Consider the following 21,651-nt stretch of genomic DNA (forward strand, 5'->3'; position numbering starts at 1 on the left):
CATTGAAAGTGGGGACAGTCAGAATTGTTACCAGTGAGGAAACACTCTAGCCACCCTGTTCTTATGGCACCACAGTAGTTGTGTGTGTATCACCTGCTGCTTGCCAGCAGCCCCTGGGCTCAGTGCTCAGGACAGGTCTCAGTTTGGCACCATCCAGAGGCAAGCTGGTTATGACTTACAGGAGACCATAAAGACTCAGTACCCACACTGTCATGGCTGGGGCACTGGGAGTGTCATACCCTTTCTAGGTGTCCACACCTAATTAGTGGGTCGTCTTGGCAGAGGGTGGGGGCATGTTGGAGCTGTAGAAAGCTGGGTCATTTCTAGCCACAGAAGAATTTGCTTTTGCTCCCAGCTAAATCCAAGGCTTTCCCCAAGGGCCAGCACTGTTACCAGAGCCTCGTTTTCTAGATTTCATGCAGACAGTACATTGTGCCGGCCCTGGTAAGTTTGGTTCTGATGGTGAAGTTGACTGATTATCCCCAGATTTCCCTTTTCACCATCTGCAGTCTCTAAGAGGAAAGGGGAGCACTTTTCAGTGGCTTCACGTGTGTGGATTATATTCTCATCCGCAAATCAAAGACCTTCATACTCAGTCCTACATTCTTCCTGCATGGCCATTTGTGTATGTCAGGATGCCATTTGGGAACAAAATCCACTCTAATTATTCCTAAGCTTAGTGGATTTTAACATGGAAGGAGAAGCCTAGATCAGCAGTCTCCGGGCTGGGTCTCCAGGAATAACTCTTGACCTCGAAGCATTGACCCACCTAGGGAGCTGCTGTGTCTGCTCCACGAAGAAGGTCTGGAGGCGGGATCCACCCCCTGCACTCATATCTTTGGGTTCCAGTAGACAGTACTGCAGACCCTTTATAGGGAGGAGAGGCCTGGGCTCAAGACATAGCCTCTGCCAGAACTGTTTCTTCATGATGCAGCTGTGCCTGCGAGTGCCAACACCCTCAGCAGCTCAAATCAGCCTCCACCCTCTGCCCTGCCAGTAGCATGAGTGTGTCTGTTTGAGGGAATTCGGTTCATGTCCAGGATCCTGGCTGCACGGGAGTCAGAATAGAGGATTAGAGCTTCTTGTCGCTGTAGGGCAGGATGTCCTGCCCAGGGGACAAGCAGGGTGAGGTGAGCAGTAGGCGCTTTGGCGGTGAGAACTTTCCTGAAGCAGTCCCTCCTACGTGCGGAGCAAGAGGGAAAGGGCGTTCCACTGGCCCCCCTAGATGGGTAAGAGCACTTGGCCAGAAGGCGGGAGGAATCAAGTTTGAAACTGTTGGAGCAGAAATTGTCTAGATGTAAGTTCTGAGCTGGCAGGTGAGAGGCTTGTCAGGTTCTTAGGCCCCCAGGACACAGAATTGGATTGTGTTCAATCCTTGGTGTGTGTCACACGCATTGGTCTTGCATAGCCTGCTTTTCTCTGTTAGTTATTTGTAACAACCTACTGAGCAATGCAAATCCTCCTCCACATGAAGGCTCCACCTTGGCGGTGGTCTACATTGGCCATGTCAGCTTGAGAGAGCATCATGCCCCTAGTGCTGTCTGAATGTTCACTGCCTCACGTAACCCTCACAACAGCACAGTCAGATGTGGGCTCTGGTGACTCTGTTTTTCAGAAGAGAAAGCTGGAGCCCTCAGATAGTAAGTAAGGTCCCCAGGTCTTGCAGTCAGCACATGGTGTGGCTGTGGCTGTGTTCACGCTCCCAGAGACTCCACTAAACACCCAGCAGGGAGAGAGACACAGCACATCAGCTGGGGGGTGGAGTGACCTGGGAAATGGGCTTGATTGACTGGGAGAGGTGCACAGATCCTCTGTGGGTGGGAGGAGGGTGGGGCCTCTGCTGAACCAGAGGGTTCCACAGAGGGTGTCACACGTCAGAAAAAAGAAATGCCTTCATTTATCACTTATGTCAAACTGATTGCTTCTTTCTCTTGTTTTTCTCCTTCTTTTTACAAGATTGTTGACGGTGAGTGGTTTCGTTTCCTTTTTCACTGGGTTTGGAGAGGAAACTGGCATAGGTGAGAGCCGCGGTGCTGCAGGTCTTGCCAGACCATCCCTAAGGGCTTGGAGCGCTCCAAGCAGGAAGATGCCTTTGCAGATGCTGTGGTGAGACCCGCACAGCCAGTCCCGCTTGTGCCTGCTGAAGAAACGTCACCACTATCACTGAGCACTGAGCTATAGTCCTTTCTTGTGGCCTACCAGATTTTGGAGAAGGCTGGTAGCTCACAGCAGGGGTTGGGGGGTTTCTCCTGGGAAGATAAGATAGTGGCCTCCAGAGCTGGGCAGAACCTTCTGGGTTATAGCTGAGCATGGCAGCAGTTTCTCTCTGGGGGTCCCAGGCAGGGAAGGAAGAGGGTCTTAAGAGGCGTCAGGATGGGAGTGGTGAGGATGGTAAGAGTAGAGAGCCTCCAACCTGAAAATATGACCTCTTACCTTAGAAAGAAGAAGACCGAGGAGGAATGCTAGGAGGCTGCCCCAGGACCATGCTGACAGCTGCGTGGTGAGCAGTGACGATGAGGAGTTGTCCAGGGACAGAGACGTGTATGTGACTACCCACACTCCCAGAAATGCCAGGGATGAGGGCGCTGCAGGCCTCAGGTACCAACATGCCCCCAGCTCTGCTGCCGCCATGCTGGGGTGTGGGGCCAGGGCCTAGGAATACTTTTCAGCAAATCTGGGAGCCCTTGGCCCTGGAAGGGCTTACCCAAGCCTCTACCCAGCATCTGGATACAGTTGGAACTGGGTCCAGAACTGAGTCCAGCTATTCCCACTAACCAGAGTATGCCAAGCGCCGACAGAGTGGGCGCAGACAGTCCCAGTGGCCCCAGACAGGGATCCTGAGGCCTGTAGGGGCCTGGGGGAGGGCAGGGTGACTCAGGTTGTCTGAACCTTCTAATGTTCACCCTGCCACACACCCTTTGGGCAGTTGGCTTTCCTGAAAGTCTCTCGGATGCTATGCTAAGGCAGAGTCAGAGGAGGCCAGGGGCGGGACTCTTGTAGGGGATAGGGGCCACTCACGTTACAGGGTATAATAAAATGTTTGCGTTGACTGAAAAACTAACATGAAGCACTGTGCTCTTAGGCCCTCGGGTACTGTCAGTTGTCCTATCTGCATGGACGGATACTCAGAGGTAAGTAAACCAAGCTGTATCTTCCTTGCTTCTGGTTTCTAAACTTCACTGAAAGAATTGGATGAGACAGGATCTTCTCCCTCGGTGGGATTGGACACCCCTACTTACAGTCATGCCTGGGCCGTCACTTGTTGTAGATGTGCCTGTGAGGGGAGAATGTGCCAGTTTCTCCTTGGACCCTACAACTTTCACCTTCAGCCCCCGTACCCCTGTATGCCCTGAGCTTCCGGGTGCAAATGCGTCCTCCTTTTTTGTCCCCCATCCTGGCTCTAACTGGAAGCTGCTAGTGTTTACTGGGGTCCCTCATAACCCTCTTGGGCTGTCACACTGTTGAGATGCCATGGTCCCTGCCTCCTGCTCTCCAGCTGAGAGAGACTACAGCAGGCACAGTTAGCCCTCCAGACCCCTCCGTGTTGCAGCCTGGCCCTTGCTTTCCTTTAATTAGTCATCTTAGGCATAGATGGGTGGGATTCTCTGGGGACCATGGCTGCTCTGGGACAAGGGCAAACTCGGAGGCTCTTCTTTTTAATGCCTTCTAGATCGTGCAGAATGGACGTCTCATCGTTTCCACAGAATGTGGCCATGTCTTCTGTAGCCAGTGCCTCCGTGATTCCCTGAAGAATGCTAATACTTGCCCAACTTGTAGGAAAAAGATCAACCACAAACGGTACCACCCCATTTATATATGAAGTATTCAGAGCCCCCCAGGAGAGACAGAGGGACAGACAGACAGCCAGGTGGTATCTGCCTCCATTTTCCTGAGCTCAAAAAGACTGTTTCGAAACCAACGTCTGATATGTAAACTGCTCTTTTGTTTCCAACCCCTTCCTTTTGTTATCTCCAGTTTGATGCTATGGCGCTGGACCCAGGGCCCTCCCAGGCCATCTCTGTTCCTCTGGGGTGGTCCAGTTCTAGAGTGAGAGAAAGGGAGTCAGGCACATTGGGAATCGTGGTTCCCGTCTGGTTGCAGAATCTGCACATTTGCCAAGAAATTTTCTGTTTGGAAAGTTTGCCCCAGCTTTCCCGGGCACACCACCTTTTGTCCCAAGTGTCTGCCGGTCGACCAATCTGCCTGCCACACATTGACCAAGCCAGACCTGGTTCACCCAGCTCGAGGATCCCAGGTGCAAGAGTGGCCCTTTGAGGCCCTGGAAAGACCAATCACTGGACTTCTTCCCTTGAGAGTCAGAGGTCACCCATGATTCTGCCTGCACCTTATCATTGATCTGCAGTGATTTCTGCAAATCAAGAGAAACTCTGCAGGGCAATCCCCTGTTTCCTAAGAACGAAAAAGTGCAATAAAGGCCATTCGTTACCTACTTTTCAGCAGCCCACAAGATGTAGCACTATTAGCGTCCCCCTCAGAGGCTTAATGTTGCCTGTGGAGCAGTGCCCATCCCAGCCCGTTTCTGCCCACCTGTTGTTCTCAGGAACCTTACCCATGCTCCATCCTCCTTCACCTGGCACAGGACATGCAAGATAAATAGGGCAGGCACGTGTTTGGGTGTCCTCTCTTTTCTGATAAAATCCATCCTGTGTTTGCCATACGCCCTCCAGTCCTCAGTTCCCACTGCCTAACGTCTGCCCCCGTGTAGATACTGAGAGGTGGTGGCAGTAATTGTGGCCTTATCAGCCGCTCAGTTCCAGGCTTTTGCCCAGGTCACTGTTGCCCCGTGTTTCGGAGAACTTGGCCCACCTGACTTGGCTTTCTCATCTTTCCCAACCCAGTGCCGTTTATTTCAGAAGCTCCCTGGCCACTGGGCTTGGATGCTTTGGGCTTCTGAGTGCTCCATAGGTTTTGATTGGTGAAACAGGGGCCCAGATGACAACCTCTCCTTCACTCCACAGGTACGCGGGAGCCTCAGGTTCTCTCAGGGGCAGCAAAGTGGCCCAAGCTGCCCCTGACAGCACAGGGCCTGGGGGGTGGCTAACGAGAGAGGCCTTACAGTGCCAGCCTGCCTCCTCTTCCGCTGTCCTCCTTCCTCAGAGGGCCTCACGCCACACAAACGGCCTTTTCGTGTGAAACATCTTCAGGGTGGGAAAGGGGCCACTTCTGGCTTTGTTAGCAATAACTGACCTTCAGTTTACCCTTCTGAAGGAGCAGGGACTCAGCACAGAATTCACTTTAGATGGGGCTGAAGGAGTGTCCTTCCTCTATGTGAAAAGAAAATTGTTTTATTCTTCATTCTGACTTTTTAACTGTTTGGCTCACTTCCAGTTAGTTTGAATGAAAATAATAATTTTCTACTTGGAGTTGAAGAGGGCAGAATCCTCAGCTCTCATCATTGTGATGTGTAGCGTGTCTGCCCTCTGACTGGACATCATTGCCATTAACTTTCTTCTGGGCATCACAGGAATGTCACGATGCCCAGACTTGGAGCAAGCAACCTTGGAGTCAGTCCACTAATAAAATATGGTAACACCCATTTTTAAATTTCTTTAAGTTTTATCCTTAAAGACAACTTCAGTGGTTAATTATAAAAGTTGTGTTACTTCGTCCTAAATTAAATTGATAAAAAGATTTAAAAATGTGTTTTGTTTCTACTATTCAGAAACTGCGAACTAGGGAAAGGTTGGTAGGAAAAAATGTCTTTCCTTTTTTCAATGTACATAGTTGAACTCTTTCTTTGTTACATTTAAACTATATCCATGGATATCAGTCTGCTTTGGACTCCTCTGCTAGTGTTAAAGATGGAAATAAAACCATTAATTTGAACCAAATATCTTTTACACGTTCATTTCCTCTTTGGAATTGGAATCAATTTCCCCCCTTTTTGCCAAGGTGCGGGGTTCTTATCTGCCTCATGTTGAGTGTATTTTGCATTGGTGTGTGTTCAGGAAGTTTCCATGTCCTAAATCCAGCAAGCATGTGAGAGGCTGTTCTTGGAGCACAGCCACAAGCCCTGGAGTCCCTAAAAGAGCAGCGTCTACTTTGAGAGGCAAGGTTGACCGAGGAGCTGTCTGCTCAGCTCGGCCAGTCTCAGAGGTGCTGGGGGTGCTGCTCTGAGTGGGATGGACTGAGATTGCCCTGGAAACCTTGCACTGCAGTGCCCCCCTTTGCCCCTGGCCACCTAGATAAAAAATTTGCCCTCTGAGTGGGAGTCAGCACTGGGAGTGCATGGATATGCCAGCCACTGCCACAGGCGAGCAGTGCCAGCAAAGCCACAAGGAGGAAATGGGCTTGGCAGTGTGGCCAAGCTCTCCCTTTGCCTCTGCCCTCTGTACCTATCCAGCTGTCTCCAGGGACTAGAAAGGCTAACATGCTGGCTGCCTGGGTCCCAAAGGCCTACCATCCAGTGCAGTTTGCTTACCATGCTCCTGGCACTGCACTTTTGGCTCTGTGGGCAGTGAGACAGACATCATGGAACATGTTTACAGAGGAGACAGTCCCCCAGGCCAGTGGAAAATTGAAACTGATGAGGGTGAGGTATGGGAAACCAGGAGATCCGGCGGGAAGAAGTTGAACCTGTCCAGAAAGCTCTCTCTGAATAAGGGCTGCTAAGTTGCCATCTTCAAGGTACAGAAAGCTCTCTAGGGAAAGAGGAGAGGAAAGAATTCCAGAGACCCCAGGCCAGGCCTGTGAAAGTTATGAGAAAGACCTTCTTGCTGGCATACAGTAGGGTCTGCAGGCCCCCCGATACCTAAAGGCATTGGATCAGACACTTCTGGTGGCTACCCAGGCAGGGCCTGGCAGTTCTTTACCCCAGGAACAAGCCCAGGGGAGGCAGGGAGCAGTGTATCCCTAAGACTGGTACTGCTGGAGTGGTTCTGGTCCTGGAAAGGAGGGAGCCCCCAAGGCTGGCTGTGGAAACTCAGAAGATGTTTGTATTAACTTTTTTTGTTCGGGGGGAGTTGTTTTGTTTGGCAGCATAGAAGCAATTGGTTTTTGTGTATTGTGTATCCAGAATCCTTGCTAACTTTTTTTTTTTTTTTTTTTTTTCTAAGACGGAGTCTGGCTCTGTTGCCCAGGCTGGAGTGCAGTGGCTCAATCTCAGCTCACTGCAACCTCCGCCTCCCGGGTTCAAGCGATTCTTCTGCCTCAGCCACCCAAGTAGCTGGGATTACGGGGACACGCCACCATATCCAGCTAATTTTTGTAGTTTTAGTAGATACGGGGTTTCACCATGTTGGCCAGGCTGGTCTCAAACTCCTGATCTCAAGTGATCAGCTCGCCTCGGCCTCCCAAAGTGTTGGGATTACAGGCGTGAGTCACCACTCCCGGCCCCAACTCTGGTTTTTTTTTTTTTTTTTTTTTTCTTTTTTGCTATTTTTGTAGAGATGGGGGTCTCACCATGTTGCCCAGCCTGGTCTTTAACTCCTCGCCTCAGGCAATACTCCTACCTCAGCCTCCCAAAGCTGCTGGAATTAAAGGTGTGAGCCACCCTGCCCAGCCTAGCCCAGTACATTATTATTACACACACACGGTGTTGGTGGACACCTTTGTGTTTTAGTGTTTAATCAAGAAAGATGTTTGCTGTAGGTTCTTGTTAGTTAACTGTCAGGTAAGGGAGGTTCTTTTTCCTACCATGAGGTAAGCATTTGTCTTTTTTTTTTTTTTTTTTTTTTTTTGAGACGGAGTTTCGCTCTTATTGCACAGACTGGAGTGCAATGGTGCAATTTCTGCTCACTGCAATCTCCACCTCCTGGGTTCAAGCAATTCTCCAGCCTCAGCCTCCCGAGTAGCCAGGATTACAGGCGTGCCACCACCATGCCCGGCTAATTTTTGTATTTTTAGTAGAGACGGAATTTTACCATGTTGGCCAGGCTGCCCTCGAGCTCCTGACCTCAGGTGATCCGCCTGCCTCGGCCTCCTCAAAGTGCTAGGATTACAGACATGAGCCACCACACCTAGCGGCATTTGTCTTCAATTTCTTTTTTTTTTTTTTTTTTTTAACGACACAGATTCTTGCTCTGTCGCCAAGGCTGGAGTGCAGTGGCACGATCTCGGCTCACTGCAACCTCCACCTCGGGGTTCAAGCGATTCTCCTGCCTCAGCCTCCTGAGTAGCTAGGCACGCACCACCACGCCCGGCTAGTTTTTGTATATTTAGCAGAGACAGGGTTTCTATATTTTTGTTTTTGGTCACAAGTGAATGTTCAATCTTACCAGTCCTTTTTCTGCTTCTATTGAGACAAGATGTGTTTGCCTCTCTAATCAGTTAATGTATTGTGTAACATAGTTATATGTTGTTTAACTACAGGGATATGTTCTTTTTTTTTTTTTCCCAGAGACAGCTTCTCACTCTGCCGCCCAGGCTGGAGTGCAGTGGCATGATCTCAGCTCACTGCAGCCTTCACCTCCCATGTTCAAGCGATTCTTCTGCCTCAGCCTCCAGAGTATAGCTAGGATTACAGGTGTGCACCACCATGCCCAGCTAATTTTTTCTATTTCTAGTAGAGACAGAGTTTCACCATGTTGGCCAGGCTGGTCTCGAACTCCTGACCGCAAGTGATCCACCCACCTCAGCCTGCCAAAGTGTTGGATTACAAGCGTGAGCCACTGCGCCCCACCTTACAGGGATATGTTCTGAGAAATGTGTTGTTAGGCTGGGCGCTGTGGCTCACGCCTGTAATCCCAGCATTTTGGGAGGCCAAGGCAGGCGGATCACGAGGTCAGGAGTTCAAGACCAGCCTGGCCAAGATGGTGAACCCCGTCTCTACTAAAAATACAAAATTAGCCAGGCATGGTGGCACATGCCTGTAATCCCAGCTACTCAGGAGGTTGAGGCAGGAGAATCGCTTGAATCTAGAAGGCAGAGGTTGCAGTGAGCCGACATCGTGCCACTGCACTCCAGCCTGGGCGATAGAGACTCCCATCCAAACAAAAAAAAAAAGAGAAAAAATGGAGGCTGAGGGCAGGGGCTCACGCCTGTAGTCCCAACACTTTGAGAGGCAGATGTGGGAGGATGGCTTGAGCTCAGGAGTTCGAGACCAGCCTGAACCACATAAACCCTGTCTCTATTATTATTATTTTTATTTTATTTTATTTTATTTTTTGAGATGGAATCTCACTCTGTCGCCTAGGCTGGAGTGCAGTGGTGTGATCTTGGCTTACTGCAAGCTCCGCTTCCTAGTTTCACGCCATTCTCCTGCCTCAGTCTTCTGAGTAGCTGGGACTACAGGCACCCGCCACCACACCCGGCTAATTTTTTGTATTTTTAGTAGAGATGGGGCTTCACCGTGTTAGCCAGGATGGTCTCGATCTCCTGACCTCGTGATCTGCCCGTCTCGGCCTCCCAAAGTGCTGGGATTACAGGCATGAGCCACTGCTCCCAGCCATGTCTCTATTATAATTTTTAAAAAATAACAATTAAAAACAAAAACCACGTACATTAGCCTAAGTCTACACAGGGTCACGGTCATCATCATCACTGTCTTCCACCTCCTCCTCTTGTCCCACCAGAAGGTCTGTAGGGCCGATAACATGTGGAGCTCTCAGCTGCGGTGACAGTACCTCTGGAATACCTCCTGAAAAACCTGTGAGTCTGTTTTGCAATTGACTTCTTTTTTTTTCTGGAACAGCGTCTTGCTTTGTCACCTGTGCTGGAGTGTGGTGGCACAATCATGGCTCATTGTCATTGCAGCTTTGACCTCCTGGGCTCAAGTGATCCTGCCACCCCAGCCTCTTAAGTAGCTGGGACTATAGGCACCAGGCCTCGCTAATTTTGTTTATATTTTACAGAGGCAAGGTCTCACTATGTTGCCCACGCTGGTCTCAAAGCAATCCTCCTGTCTTGGCCTCCCCAAAGTGCTGAAACTACAGGTGTGAGCCACTGTGCCAAGCCTCACTTTTTTTTTTTTTTTTTTTTAATAGAAGGACGGCCGGGTGCAGTGGCTCACGCCTGTAATCCCAGCACTTTGGGAGGCTGAGGCAGGTGGATCACCTGAGGTCAGGAGTTTGAGACCAGCCTGGCCAACATGGTGAAAACCCATCTCTACTGAAAATACAAAAATTAGCCAGGTGTGGTGGTGCACACCTGTAATCCCAACTACTCAGGAGGCTGAGGCAGAAGAATAGCTTGAACCCAGGAGGCGGGGGTTGCACTAAGCCAAGATCACACCACTGCACTGCAGCCTGGGTGACAAGAGCAAAACCCCATCTCAAAAAATAACAATAATAATAATAATAGAAGGACTACAATCTTAAAATATAATGAATATATAAGCCAGTAACATAGTCACTTATTAAGTATGTATTGCACATAAATTATATGTGCTATACCTTTATGCAACTGGCGGCACCATATGTAACAATGTACTACAACATGACAGCTAAGCTGTCACTAGGCAATAGGCATTTTTCAGCTCTATTATACTCAACGGGACCACCATTGTGTATGTGGTCTGCTGACTAAGGTCTACAGCAGCACATGACTGTATTTGATTTTCTAGCAGACATTATACTTGCATTTCTCTGATAACTTCACCCTATTCATGATACTTTGTCCTTCTATATGTTTTTTTTTTTTTTTTTTTTTTTTTTTTTTGAGATTGAGTAGCTGGGATACAAGCACCCGCCACCATGCCCGGCTAATTTTTGTATTTTCAGTAGAAACGGGGTTTCACCATGTTGGCCAGGCTACTCTTGAACTCCTGACCTCAGATGATCTGCTGTCCTTGGCCTCCCAAAGTGCTGGGCTTACAGGCATGAGCCACCATGCCTGGTCACTACTGTACATTTCAAGACCCCCAGTGGATGCCTGACACCTCAGTACCAAATTGTATATATATTGGTTTTTTCTTATACATATATACTTACATATGATAAATAATTTACAAATTAGGCACAGTAAGAGGTTAGCAACTAATAAAATATTGTATATGTAGTACTCTCTTTTTTTTTTTTTTTTTTTTGAGACGGAGTCTTGCTCTGTCACCCAGGCTGGAGTGCAGTGGCGCGATCTCTGCTCACTGCAAACTCCGCCTCCCAGGTTCACACCATTCTCCTGTCTCAGCCTCCTGAGTAGCTGGGATTACAGGCGTGCACCACCGTACCCGGCTAATTTTTGTATTTATAGTAGAGATAGGGTTCACCATGTTGGTCAGGCTGGTCTCGAACCCCTGACCTTGTGATCCACCTGCCTCGGCCTCCCAAAATGCTAGGATTACAGGCGTGAGTCACTGTGCCCAGCGCAGTACTTTCTTTTCCAGTGTTTTGTTTGTGTTTTGTAGAGACAGGGTCTCACTATGTTGCCCAGGCTGGTATTGAGCTTCTGGCCTCCAGCAATCCTCCTGAACATGGTCTGAAAATATTTCATTGTAGTGTGTGCTGTGGGTAACTGTTCTCAAAGCAAAAACAGGAAGCGGTGTACTACTGTATTATATTATAAGATTCATTGATGTTTGTAGTTCGTTTTTCTCACTGTATATTATTTTATTAGATGGATATGCTTCAATTTATCCACTATTTGGGTCATTTAAGTTTTGGGGCTAATAGCCAAAAAATGAACGTTCTGTGTGTCTCTTTTGGTGCAATTTTGCTCACATATCTAATGGACATATACTTAAAAGTGAAATTACTGGACTATAGAGTACGAACATACTGAAAAGCCCACAAATATATGGAAATTAGATAGAACACTTAACCAGTGGGTCAAAGAAGAAATCATAAGAGAAATTAGAAAATATCTTGAGAAGGGTGAAAATAAAAAGACAACATACCAAAATTTATGCAGCAGAAGCTCTGCTCAGGGGAATATTTGTAGATATAAACAACTACATTAAAACATCTCGGCCAGGCGCGGTGCCTCACGCCTGTAATCTCAGCACTTTGGGAGGCCAAAGTGGGCAGATCACGAGATCAGGAGATTGAGACCATCCTGGCTAACATGGTGAAACCCCATCTCTACTAAAAATACAAAAAAATTAGTCGGGCGTGGTGGCAGGTGCCTGTAGTTCCAGCTACTCCGGAGGCTGAGGCAGGAGAATGGTGTGAACCCGGGAGGTGGAGCTTGCAGTGAGTCTAGGTCGCACCACTGCACACCAGCCTGGGCGACATAGCGAGACTCCGTCTCAAAAAAAAAAAAAAAAAAAAAAGAAAAAAAAAAACCAATACATAATTGTATACCTTAAGAAACAAACCAACAAAAAACTAAATAAAAAGTTAGCAGAAGGAAGACCATAATAAAGATTAGAGTCAAGATAGGCTGGGCGCGGTGGCTTACGCCTGTAATCCCAGCATTTTGAGAGGCGGAGGCAGGCGGACCACTTGAGGCCAGGAGTTCAAGACCAGTGTGGCCAACCTGGTGAAACCCCATCTCTATTAAAACTACAAAAATTAGCTGGGCGTGGTGGTGCACACTTGTAATCCTAGCTACTAGGGAGGCTGAAGCATGAGAATCGCTTGAACCCGGGAGGTGGAGGGTTGCAGTGAGCCAAGATTGCACCATTGCACTCCAACCTGGGTGACAGAGTGAGACTGTCTCAAAAAAAAAATAGATAAACGGCAGCGTGGTGGCTCATGCCTGTAATCCCAGCATTTTGGGAGGCTGAGGCAGGCAGATCATCTGAGGTCGGGAGTTCAAGACCAGCTCTTGACCAACATGGAGAAACCCCATATCTACTAAAAATACAAAATTAGCCAGGTGTGGTGGCACATGCCTGTAATCCCAGCTACTCAGGAAGGCTGAGGCGGGAGAATCACTTGAACCCGGGACGCAGAGGTTGCGGTAAGCTGAGATCGCGCCACTGCACTCCAGCCTGGGCAACTAGAGCAAAACTCGGTCTCAAATAAACAAATAAAAGAAAAAATTAAAAAGTTAAGGATGGCTGGGCACGGTAGCTCATGCTTGTAATCCCAGCACTTTGGGAGGCCAAAGCAGGTGGATCACAAGATCAGGAGACCCAGATCATCCAAGTAACACAGTGAAACACCACCTCTACTAAAAATACAAAAAATTAGCTGGGCATGGTGGCATGTGCCTGTAGTCCCAACTACTTGGGAGGCTGAGGCAGGAGAATCGCTTGAACCTGGGAGGCAGAGGTTGCAGTGAGCCGAGACCGCGCCACTGCACTCCAGCCTGGCAACAGAGCGAGACTCCGTCTCAAAAAAAAAAAAAAAGTTAAGGATAGGACATGACTACTGACTTTACAGAAGTAAGGATTATCACACACTACTGTGAGCAACTATTTGCCAAAAAATTGGATAATATAGATGGATTCCTAAAAACACACTACCAAAACTGATTTCATAAAGAAACAGAAAATTAAATAGTCCTGCAGCAAGTGAAACTGAAACAATCGAAAACTTACCAACAAAGAAAAGCCCAGGACCAGATGACTTCACTGGTGAATTATTTTTTATTTATTTGTTTATTTATTTATTTACTTTTTGAGATGGAGTCTCACTCTGTCCCCCAGGCTGGAGTGCAGTGGCGCAATCTCGGCTCATTGCAAGCTCCGCCTCCTGGGTTCAAGCAATTCTGCCTCAGCCTCCCGAGTAGCTAGGACTACAGGTGCATGCCACTATGCCCGGCTAATTTTTTTTTGTATTTTTAGTAGAGACGGGGTTTCACCGTGTTAGCCAGGATGGTCTCAATCTCCTGACCTCTTGATCTGCCCACCTCAGCCTCCCAAAGTGCTGGGATTACAGGCGTGAGCTGCTACTGCGCCCGGTCTTTTTTTTTTTTTTTTTTTTTTTTGAGATGGAGTCTCACTTTGTCGCCCGTGCTGGAGTGCAGTGGCACGATCTTGGCTCACTGCAACCTCCGCCTCCCAGGTTCAAGCAATTCTCCTGCCTCAGCCTCCCAAGTAGCTGGGATTACAGGCACCCACCACTATGCCTGGCTAATTTTTTGTATTTTTAGTACAGACGAGGTTTCATCATGTTAGTCGGCTGATCTCAAACTCCTGACCTCGTGATTTGCCCAACTCAACCTCCCAAGGTGCTGGGATTTTTTTTCTTTTTTTTCTTTTTTCTTTTTTTTTTTTTGACAGGAGTTTTGCTCTAGTTGCCCAGGCTGGAGTGCAATGGCACGATCTCGGCTAACTGCAGCCTCCACCTCCCAGGTTCAAGTGATTCTCCTGCCTCAGCCTCCCGAGTAGCTGGGACTACAGGCGCCCGCCACCACGCCCGGCTAATTTTTTGTATTTTTAGTAGAGACGGGGTTTCACCATGTTAGCCAGGATGGTCTTGATTTCCTGACCTTGTGATCCGCCCACCTCGGCCTCCCAGAGTGCTGGGATTGCAGGCATGAGCCACCGTGTCCGACCCTCACTGGTGAATTCTAACAAACGTAAAAGAAAATGAAGACTAATCTTTCTGAGGCCAGGCACGGTGGCTCATGCCTGTAATTCTAGCACTTTAGGAGGCCAAGGCAGGCGGATCACCTGAGGTCAGGAGTTCGAGACTAGCCTTGCCAAGGTGGTAAAAGCCTGTCACTACTAAAAATACAAAAATAGCCAAGTACAGTGGTAGGCGCCTGTAATCCCAGCTACTCAGGAGGCTGAGACCTGAGAATCACTTGAACCTCGGAGGTGGAGGTTGCAGTGAGCCGAGATCGTGCCATTGCACTCCAGCCTGGGTGACAAGAGCAAAACTCTGTCTCAAAAAAAAAAGAAAAAAAAGACTAATCTTTCTCAAACTTCATTTTAAAATGAACAGGAAAGAAAACTTTCTAACTCATTTTGTGAGTTTAATAGTACCCTAATACTGAAGCCACCTAAAGACATTGCAAGAAAATAAAACTGCAGAACTGGCTGGGCGCGGTGGCTCACGCCTGTAATCCTACCACTTTGGGAGGCTGAGGCTGATGGATCACGAGGTCAGGAGTTCGAGACCAGCCTGGCCAATGTGGTGAAACCCGTCTCTACTAAAAATACAAAACTTAGCTGGGCGTGGTGGTGGGTGCCTATAATCCCAGCTACTCGGGAGGCTGAGGCAGGAGTATCGCTTGAACTCAGGAGGCAGCAGTTGCAGTGAGCTGAGATCATGCCATTGCACGCCAGCCTGGGTAATAAGAGTGAAACTCTGTCTCAAAAAAAAATTGTAGAACAATGTATTTTATTAATATAGATGCAAAAATCCTAAACAAAACACCTTTTCATGATAAAAACCCAAGTGCAGAAGAAAACTATCTCAACATTATAAGGGCCATATTAAAAAGCCCACTTTTCGCCAGGCGTGGTGGCTGATGCCTGTAATCCCAGCCTTGGCCTTTGGGAGGCCTAGGCAGGTGGATCACTTAAGGTCAGGAGTTCGAGACCAGCCTGGCCAAGAAGGTGAAACCCTGTCTCACCATGTATACAAACACTCATTTTGTATTTCTAAAACTATAAAAATTAGCCGGGCGTGGTGGTGAACCCATGTAGTCCCAGTTACTTGGGAGGCTGACGCAGGAGAATGGCTTGAATTCAGGAGGCAGAGGTTGCAGTGAGCTGAGATGCCACTGCGTTCCAGCCTGGGCGACACAGTGAGATTCTGTCTAAAAAAAAAAAAAAAGAAACCCACATTAACATTATATTCAGTGGTGAAAGACTGAAAGCTTGAAAACTTGTCACCTTAGATCCAGAAACAAGACAAGAACACTTGCTGTTGCCGCTTCTACTGAACCAAATACTGGAAGTTCTAGTCAGAGCAATTAAGCAAGAAAGAAACAGGCTGCATCCAAATTGGAAGTGAAGAAGTAGAACTATCTGTGTTCACAAATGACATATTATATATAGAAAACCGGCCAGGCATGGGGACTCACGCCTGTAATCCCAGCATTTTGGGAGGCCCAGATGGGCAGATCACCTGAGGTCAGAATTTTGAGACCAGCCTGACCAACATGGTGAAACCCTGTCTCTACTAAAAATACAAAAATTAGCCAGGCATGGTGGCGGGCACCTGTAATCCCAGCAACCTGGGAGGCTGAGGCAGGAGAATCACTGGAACCCAGGAGGCGGAGGCTGCAGTGAGCCAAGATTGCGCCACTGCACTCCAGCTTGGGTGACAGAGCGAGACACCGTCTTAAAAAAAAGAAGAAGAAAGAAAAGAAATAAAAAGAACTTGTGTATCAAAGGATGCTATTGAGTAAATGGCATATTTGCACATAATTTACAAAATAAAAAATTTTAAATATGAAAAGACAACCTGCAGGATGGGAGAACATTTGCAAGTCATCTGATATGGGATTAATACTCAGAATATATAAAGTACTACAACTCAACAACAGAAACAGACAACCCGCCAGGCACAGTGGCTCACGCCTGTAATCCCAGCACTTTGGGAGGCTGAGCTGGGTGGATCATGAGGTCAGGAGTTTGAGACCACCCTGGCTAACGTGGTGAAACCCCGTCTCTACTAAAAATACAAAAAATTAGCCGGGCGTGGTGGCAGGTGCCTATAGTCCCAGCTACTCAGGAGGCTGAGGCAGGAGAATGGCGTGAACCCGGGAGGCGGAGCTTGCAGTGAGCCCAGATCGCGCCACTGCACTCCAGCCTGGGCAACAGAGTGAGACTCTGTCTCAAAAAAAAAAAAAAAAAACCACAGACAACCAAATTTGAAAATGGACAAAGGACTTAAATAGATGTTTATCCAAAGAAGGTATATAAATGGCCTACCTCACATGGGACGATTGCTTGAGCCCAGGGGGCCAAGGCTGCAGTGAGCCATGAACGGTGCCACTGCATTCCAACCTGAATGACAGAGCAAGACGCTATCTCTAAAAAACAATAAATGAAAAATTTAAACAGTAGAGGTTACCACAGCCTGAGGGTAGGGGGAATGTAAAGTTACTGTTCAATGGCTACAGAATTTCTGAGATGATAAAAAAAAGTTCTGAAAATAATGGTAAAAGTTGCCCAACATTCTGAATATAGATAATGCCACGGAGTTGTACACTTAATGATTAAAATAGTCAGTTTTGGCTGGGCACGATGGCTCATGCCTGAAATGCCACTTTGGAGGGCTGAGGTGGGTGGATCACAAGGTCAGGAGATAGAGACCAGCCTGGCCAACATGGTGAAACCCTGTCTCTACTAAAACTAGAAAAATTAGGGAGGCTGAGGCGGGCGGATCACCTGAGGTCAGGAGTTCAAGACCAGCCTGACTAACATGGAGAAACCCCGTATCTACTAAAAATACAAAATTAGCTGGGCGTGGTGGCACGTGCCTGTAATCCCAGCTACTCAGGATGCTGAGGTAGGAGAATCACTTGAACTCAGGAGGTGAAGGTTGCGGTGAGCCAAGATCATGCCATTGCACTCCAGCCTGTGATAACAAGAGCGAAACGCCATCTCGAAAAAAAAAAGAAAAAGCCAGGCACGGCGGCTCACACCTGTAATCCCAGCACTTTGGGAGGCCAAGGTGGGTGGATCACGAGCTCAGGAGATCAAGACCATCTTAGCTAATGCGGTGAAATCCCGTCTCTACTAAAAATACAAAAAATTAGCCAGGCGTGGTGGCGCGAGCCTGTAGTCCCAGCTACTCGGTAGGCTGTGGTGGTGGGCACCTGTAATCCCAGCTGCTAGGGAGGCTGAGGCAAGAGAATCGCTTGAATCCGGGAGGCGGAGGTTGCAGTGAGTAGAGATTGCGCTGCTGCACTGCAGTGTGGGCAACAGAGGAAGACTCCAGCTCAAAAAAAAAAAAAAAAGTTTTGGCTTGATATGGTGGCTCATGCCTTTAATCCTAGCACTTTGGGAGGCCGAAGTGGGTGGATCACCTGAGATCAGGAGTTCGAGACCAGCCTGGCCAACATGGTGAAACCCTGTCTCTGCTAAAAATACAAAAATTAGCCGGGCATGGTGGCAGGTGCCTGTAATCCCAGCTACTCGGGAGGCTGAGGCAGGAGAATGGCTTGAACCCAGGAGGTGGAGGTTGCAGTGAGCTGAGATTGCACCATTGCACTCCAGCCTGGGGCACAAGAGTGAGACTTCGTCTCAAAAAGAAAAAAAGTAAGTTTTGTATTATATATATTTTATAGCAATTTCTTTTTTTTTTTTTTTTTTAGACGGTGTCTCACTCTGTTGCCAGGCTGGAGTGCAGCGGCTTGATTTTGGCTCAGTGCAACCTCCACCTCCCAGGTTCAAGTGATTCTCCTGCCTCAGCCTTCTGAGTAGCTGGGACTACAGGCGCGCGCCACCATGTCCAGCTAATTTTTTGTATTTTTAGTAGAGACGGGGTTTCACCATGTTGGCCAGGATGGTCTCTATCTCTTGACCTTGTGATCTGCCGGCCTCGGCCTCCCAAAGTGCTGGAATTACAGGTGTGAGCCACCGTGCCTGGCCAACAATTTCTTAAAATGCAAAACTAAACAAAAGCAGACTATAGCATAAAATAATATGAAATACATAGGAATAAGTCTGACAAAAGATGGGTTAGGCAAGTACACTAAACCTCAAAACATTGCTAAGACTAAATAAATGTATATAAATATAGCTCACGAACTGGAAGATGCAATAATGTTTAGACGTCACTATCTCCAGATTGAGCTGTACATTACCACAATCTTTGTTAAAATTGACCAGATTTTTTAAAGAAATTGACAAGCTGATTCTCAAATTCACATGAAATTCACAGGAATTTCATATGAATATGAATATGCAAAACAACATTTGAAAGAATAGTCTGGATGAAGTGGCTCACGCCTGCAATCCCAGCACTTTGGGAGGCCATAGCAGAGGATCACTTGAGCCCAGGATTTCGTGACCAGCTTGGGCAACATAGTGAGACCCCGTCTCTACAAAAATAAAAAAAAAATAGCTGGGCATAGTGATAGGTGCCTGTGGTCCCAGCTACTCGGAAGGCTGAGATGGGAGGGTCACTTGAGCCTGGGAGGTCCAGGCTGCAGTAAGCTGTGACTGAGCCACTGCACTCCAGCCTGGATAGTAGGGTGAGATCCCATTTCAAAATGAATAATAAAATAATAAAGTTGGACCGGGCGCAGTGGCTCACACCTGTAATACCAGCACTTTGGGAGGCCGAGGCTGGCGGATCACGAGGTCAGGAGATCGAGACCATCCTGGCTAACACAGTGAAACCCCATCTCTACTAAAAATACAAAAAAAATTAGCCAGGTGCAGTGGCGGGCGCCTGTGGTCCCAGCTACTCGGGAGGCTGAGGCAAGAGAATGGCATGAACCCAGGAGGCAGAGCTGGCAGTGAGCCGAGATAGCGCCACTGCACTCTAGTCTGGGCAACAGAGCGAGACTCCGTCTCAAAAAAAAAGGCTCATGCCTGTAATTCCAGCACTTTGGGAGGCCGAGGTGGGTGGATCACGAGGTCAGGAGTTGAAGACCAGCCTGGCCAAGATGGTGAAACCCCATCTCTACTAAAAATACAAAAAAATTAGCCTGGTGTGGTGGCAGGTGCCTGTAATCCCAGCTACTCAGGAGGCTGAGGCAAGAGAGTCCCTTGAAGCCGGGTGGCAGAGGTTGCAGTGAGCCGAGATTGTGCCATTGCACTCCAGCTGGGTGACAGAGTGAGACTCTTTCTCAAAAAAAAAAAAAAAAAAAAAAGTAAGCATATCTCTTCCATTTGACCAGTCTTAGGTGTTTACTTAAGAGAAATGAAAACATGTTTATATGATGACTTGTACATGAATGTTGTGGTGTTTTTGTTTGTTTGTTTTTCAGTTTTTTTAATTTATGAATGTTGATAGTAACTGTAATAACCAAAAACTGGAAACAACCAAAATATTCATCAACAGATAAATGTATAAACAAACTATGAGACATCCATGCAGTGGAATACCACTGAGCAATGAAAAAGGAATTTTTTTTTTTTCGAGATGGAGTCTCACTCTGTCGCCCAGGCTGGAGTGCAGTGGTGTGCTCTCGGCTCTCTGCAACCTCCGCCTCCCAGGTTCAAGCGATTCTCCTGCCTCAGCCTCCCAAGTAGCTGAGACTACAGGCGCCCACCACCACACCTGGCTAAATTTTTGTATTTTTAGTAGAGACAGGGTTTCACCATGATGGCCAGGATGGTCTTGATCTCCTCACCTCATGTTCCGCCCACTTCAGCCTCCCAAAGTGCTGGGATTACAGATGTGAGCCACTGCGCCTGGCCAAAGAATGCATTATTTTAAAAATGTTTTTGTTATATAAATTCTTTTTATTTTGCCCTTATTATGTTTCATTGACATATAATTGTACATATTTATGAAGTACAGTGTGATAATTTGATACATGTATAGAATGTGTAATGATCAGAGTAGCATATCCATCACCGCAAACATTTATTATTTCCTTGTGTTGCAAACATTCATAATCTACTCTTCTGCCTATTTGAAACTATACAGTAAATTTTTGTTAATTACAGTCACCCTATAGTGCTATAGAACACTAAACTCATTTCTTTTATGAAGCTGTACTTTTTTTTTGTTTTTTTTTTTTGAGACAGAGTCTTGCTGTCTTGGGCAGGCTGTAGTGGCACAATCTCAGCTCACTTCAACCTTCATATTCCCAGGCTCAAGTGGTTCTCCTGCCTCAGCCTCCCGAGTAGCTGGGAGTACAGGCCTGTGCCACCACGCCCAGGTAATTTTTGTATTTTTAGTAGAGACGGGGTTTCACCATGTTGGCCAGGCTGGTCTCAAACTTCTGACCTCAGGTGATCCGCCCGCCTCAGTCTCCCTAAGTGCTGGATTACAGGCGTGAGCCAAGGCGCCCGGCCTCAAGCTGTACTTTTGTATCCCTTAACCAACCTTTGGCTATCTCCCTCTCCCCACTACTCTTCCCTACCTCTAGAAACCACTATTCTAAGCCGGGCACAGTGGCTCACGCCTGTAATCCCAGCACTTTGGGAGGCCTAGGCAGGCAGATCACAAGGTCAGTAGTTCGAGATCAGCCTGGACAACATGGTGAAACCCTGTCTGTACTAAAAACTTAGCTGGACATGGTGGTGCACCTGTAATCCCAGCTATTTGGGAGGCTGAGGTGGGAGAATTGCTTGGACCTGGGAGGCAGAGGCTGCAGTGAGCCGAGATCATGCCCTGCACTCTATCCTGGGCAACAGAGTAAGACCCTGCCTCAAAAAAAAGCCAAAAACAAAAATTACCCAGGTGTAGTCCGGGCACCCAATCCCAGCACTTTGGGAGGCTGAGGCAGGCGGATCACGAGGTCAGGAGATCAAGACCATCCTGGCTAACACGGTGAAACCCTGTCTCTACTAAAAATACAAAAAATTAGTCGGGCGTGGTGGCGGGTGCCTGTAGCCCCAGCTACTTGGGAGGCTGAGGCAGGAGAATGGCGTGAACCTGGTAAGGCAGAGCTTGCAGTGAGCTGAGATCACGCCACTGCACTCCAGCCTGGGCGACAGAATGAGACTCTGTCTCAAAAAAAAAAAAAAAAAAAAATTACCCAGGTGTGGTGGTGCGTGCCTGTAGTCCCAGCTAGTTGAGAGGCTGAGTCGAAGAATCACTTGAACCCAGAAGGCGGGGAGGTTGCAGTGAGCCGAGATCAGGCCATTGCACTCCTGCCTGGGCAACAAAAGCAAAACTCTGTCTCAGAAAAAAAAAAAGAAAGAAAGAAAGAAAGAAAGAAATCACTATTCTACTCTCTTACTTCTATGAGATCAACTTTTTGTTTTTTTGCTTGCTTGGTTTT

At 47.7% G+C, this 21,651-nt stretch overlaps 1 protein-coding gene across 1 annotated transcript in view; it reads left to right on the top strand.

Moving 5' to 3' along the window:
- The window catches only part of RNF4 (ring finger protein 4), a 43,809-nt gene extending 37,957 nt beyond the window's left edge, over positions 1-5,852 (top strand). Inside the window, exons 5-8 of the mRNA XM_002814519.4 lie at positions 1,957-1,966; positions 2,439-2,598; positions 3,083-3,131; positions 3,671-5,852. Of these exons, the coding sequence (XP_002814565.1) occupies positions 1,957-1,966; positions 2,439-2,598; positions 3,083-3,131; positions 3,671-3,820 (369 nt within the window). The 3' untranslated portion in view covers positions 3,821-5,852. The remainder of the gene's footprint in view (positions 1-1,956; positions 1,967-2,438; positions 2,599-3,082; positions 3,132-3,670) is intronic.
- The last annotated feature ends 15,799 nt before the right edge of the window (positions 5,853-21,651 follow it).

This window comes from Pongo abelii, chromosome 3, assembly GCF_028885655.2.
Source record: "Pongo abelii isolate AG06213 chromosome 3, NHGRI_mPonAbe1-v2.0_pri, whole genome shotgun sequence".
Taxonomy (NCBI): Eukaryota; Metazoa; Chordata; class Mammalia; order Primates; family Hominidae; genus Pongo; species Pongo abelii.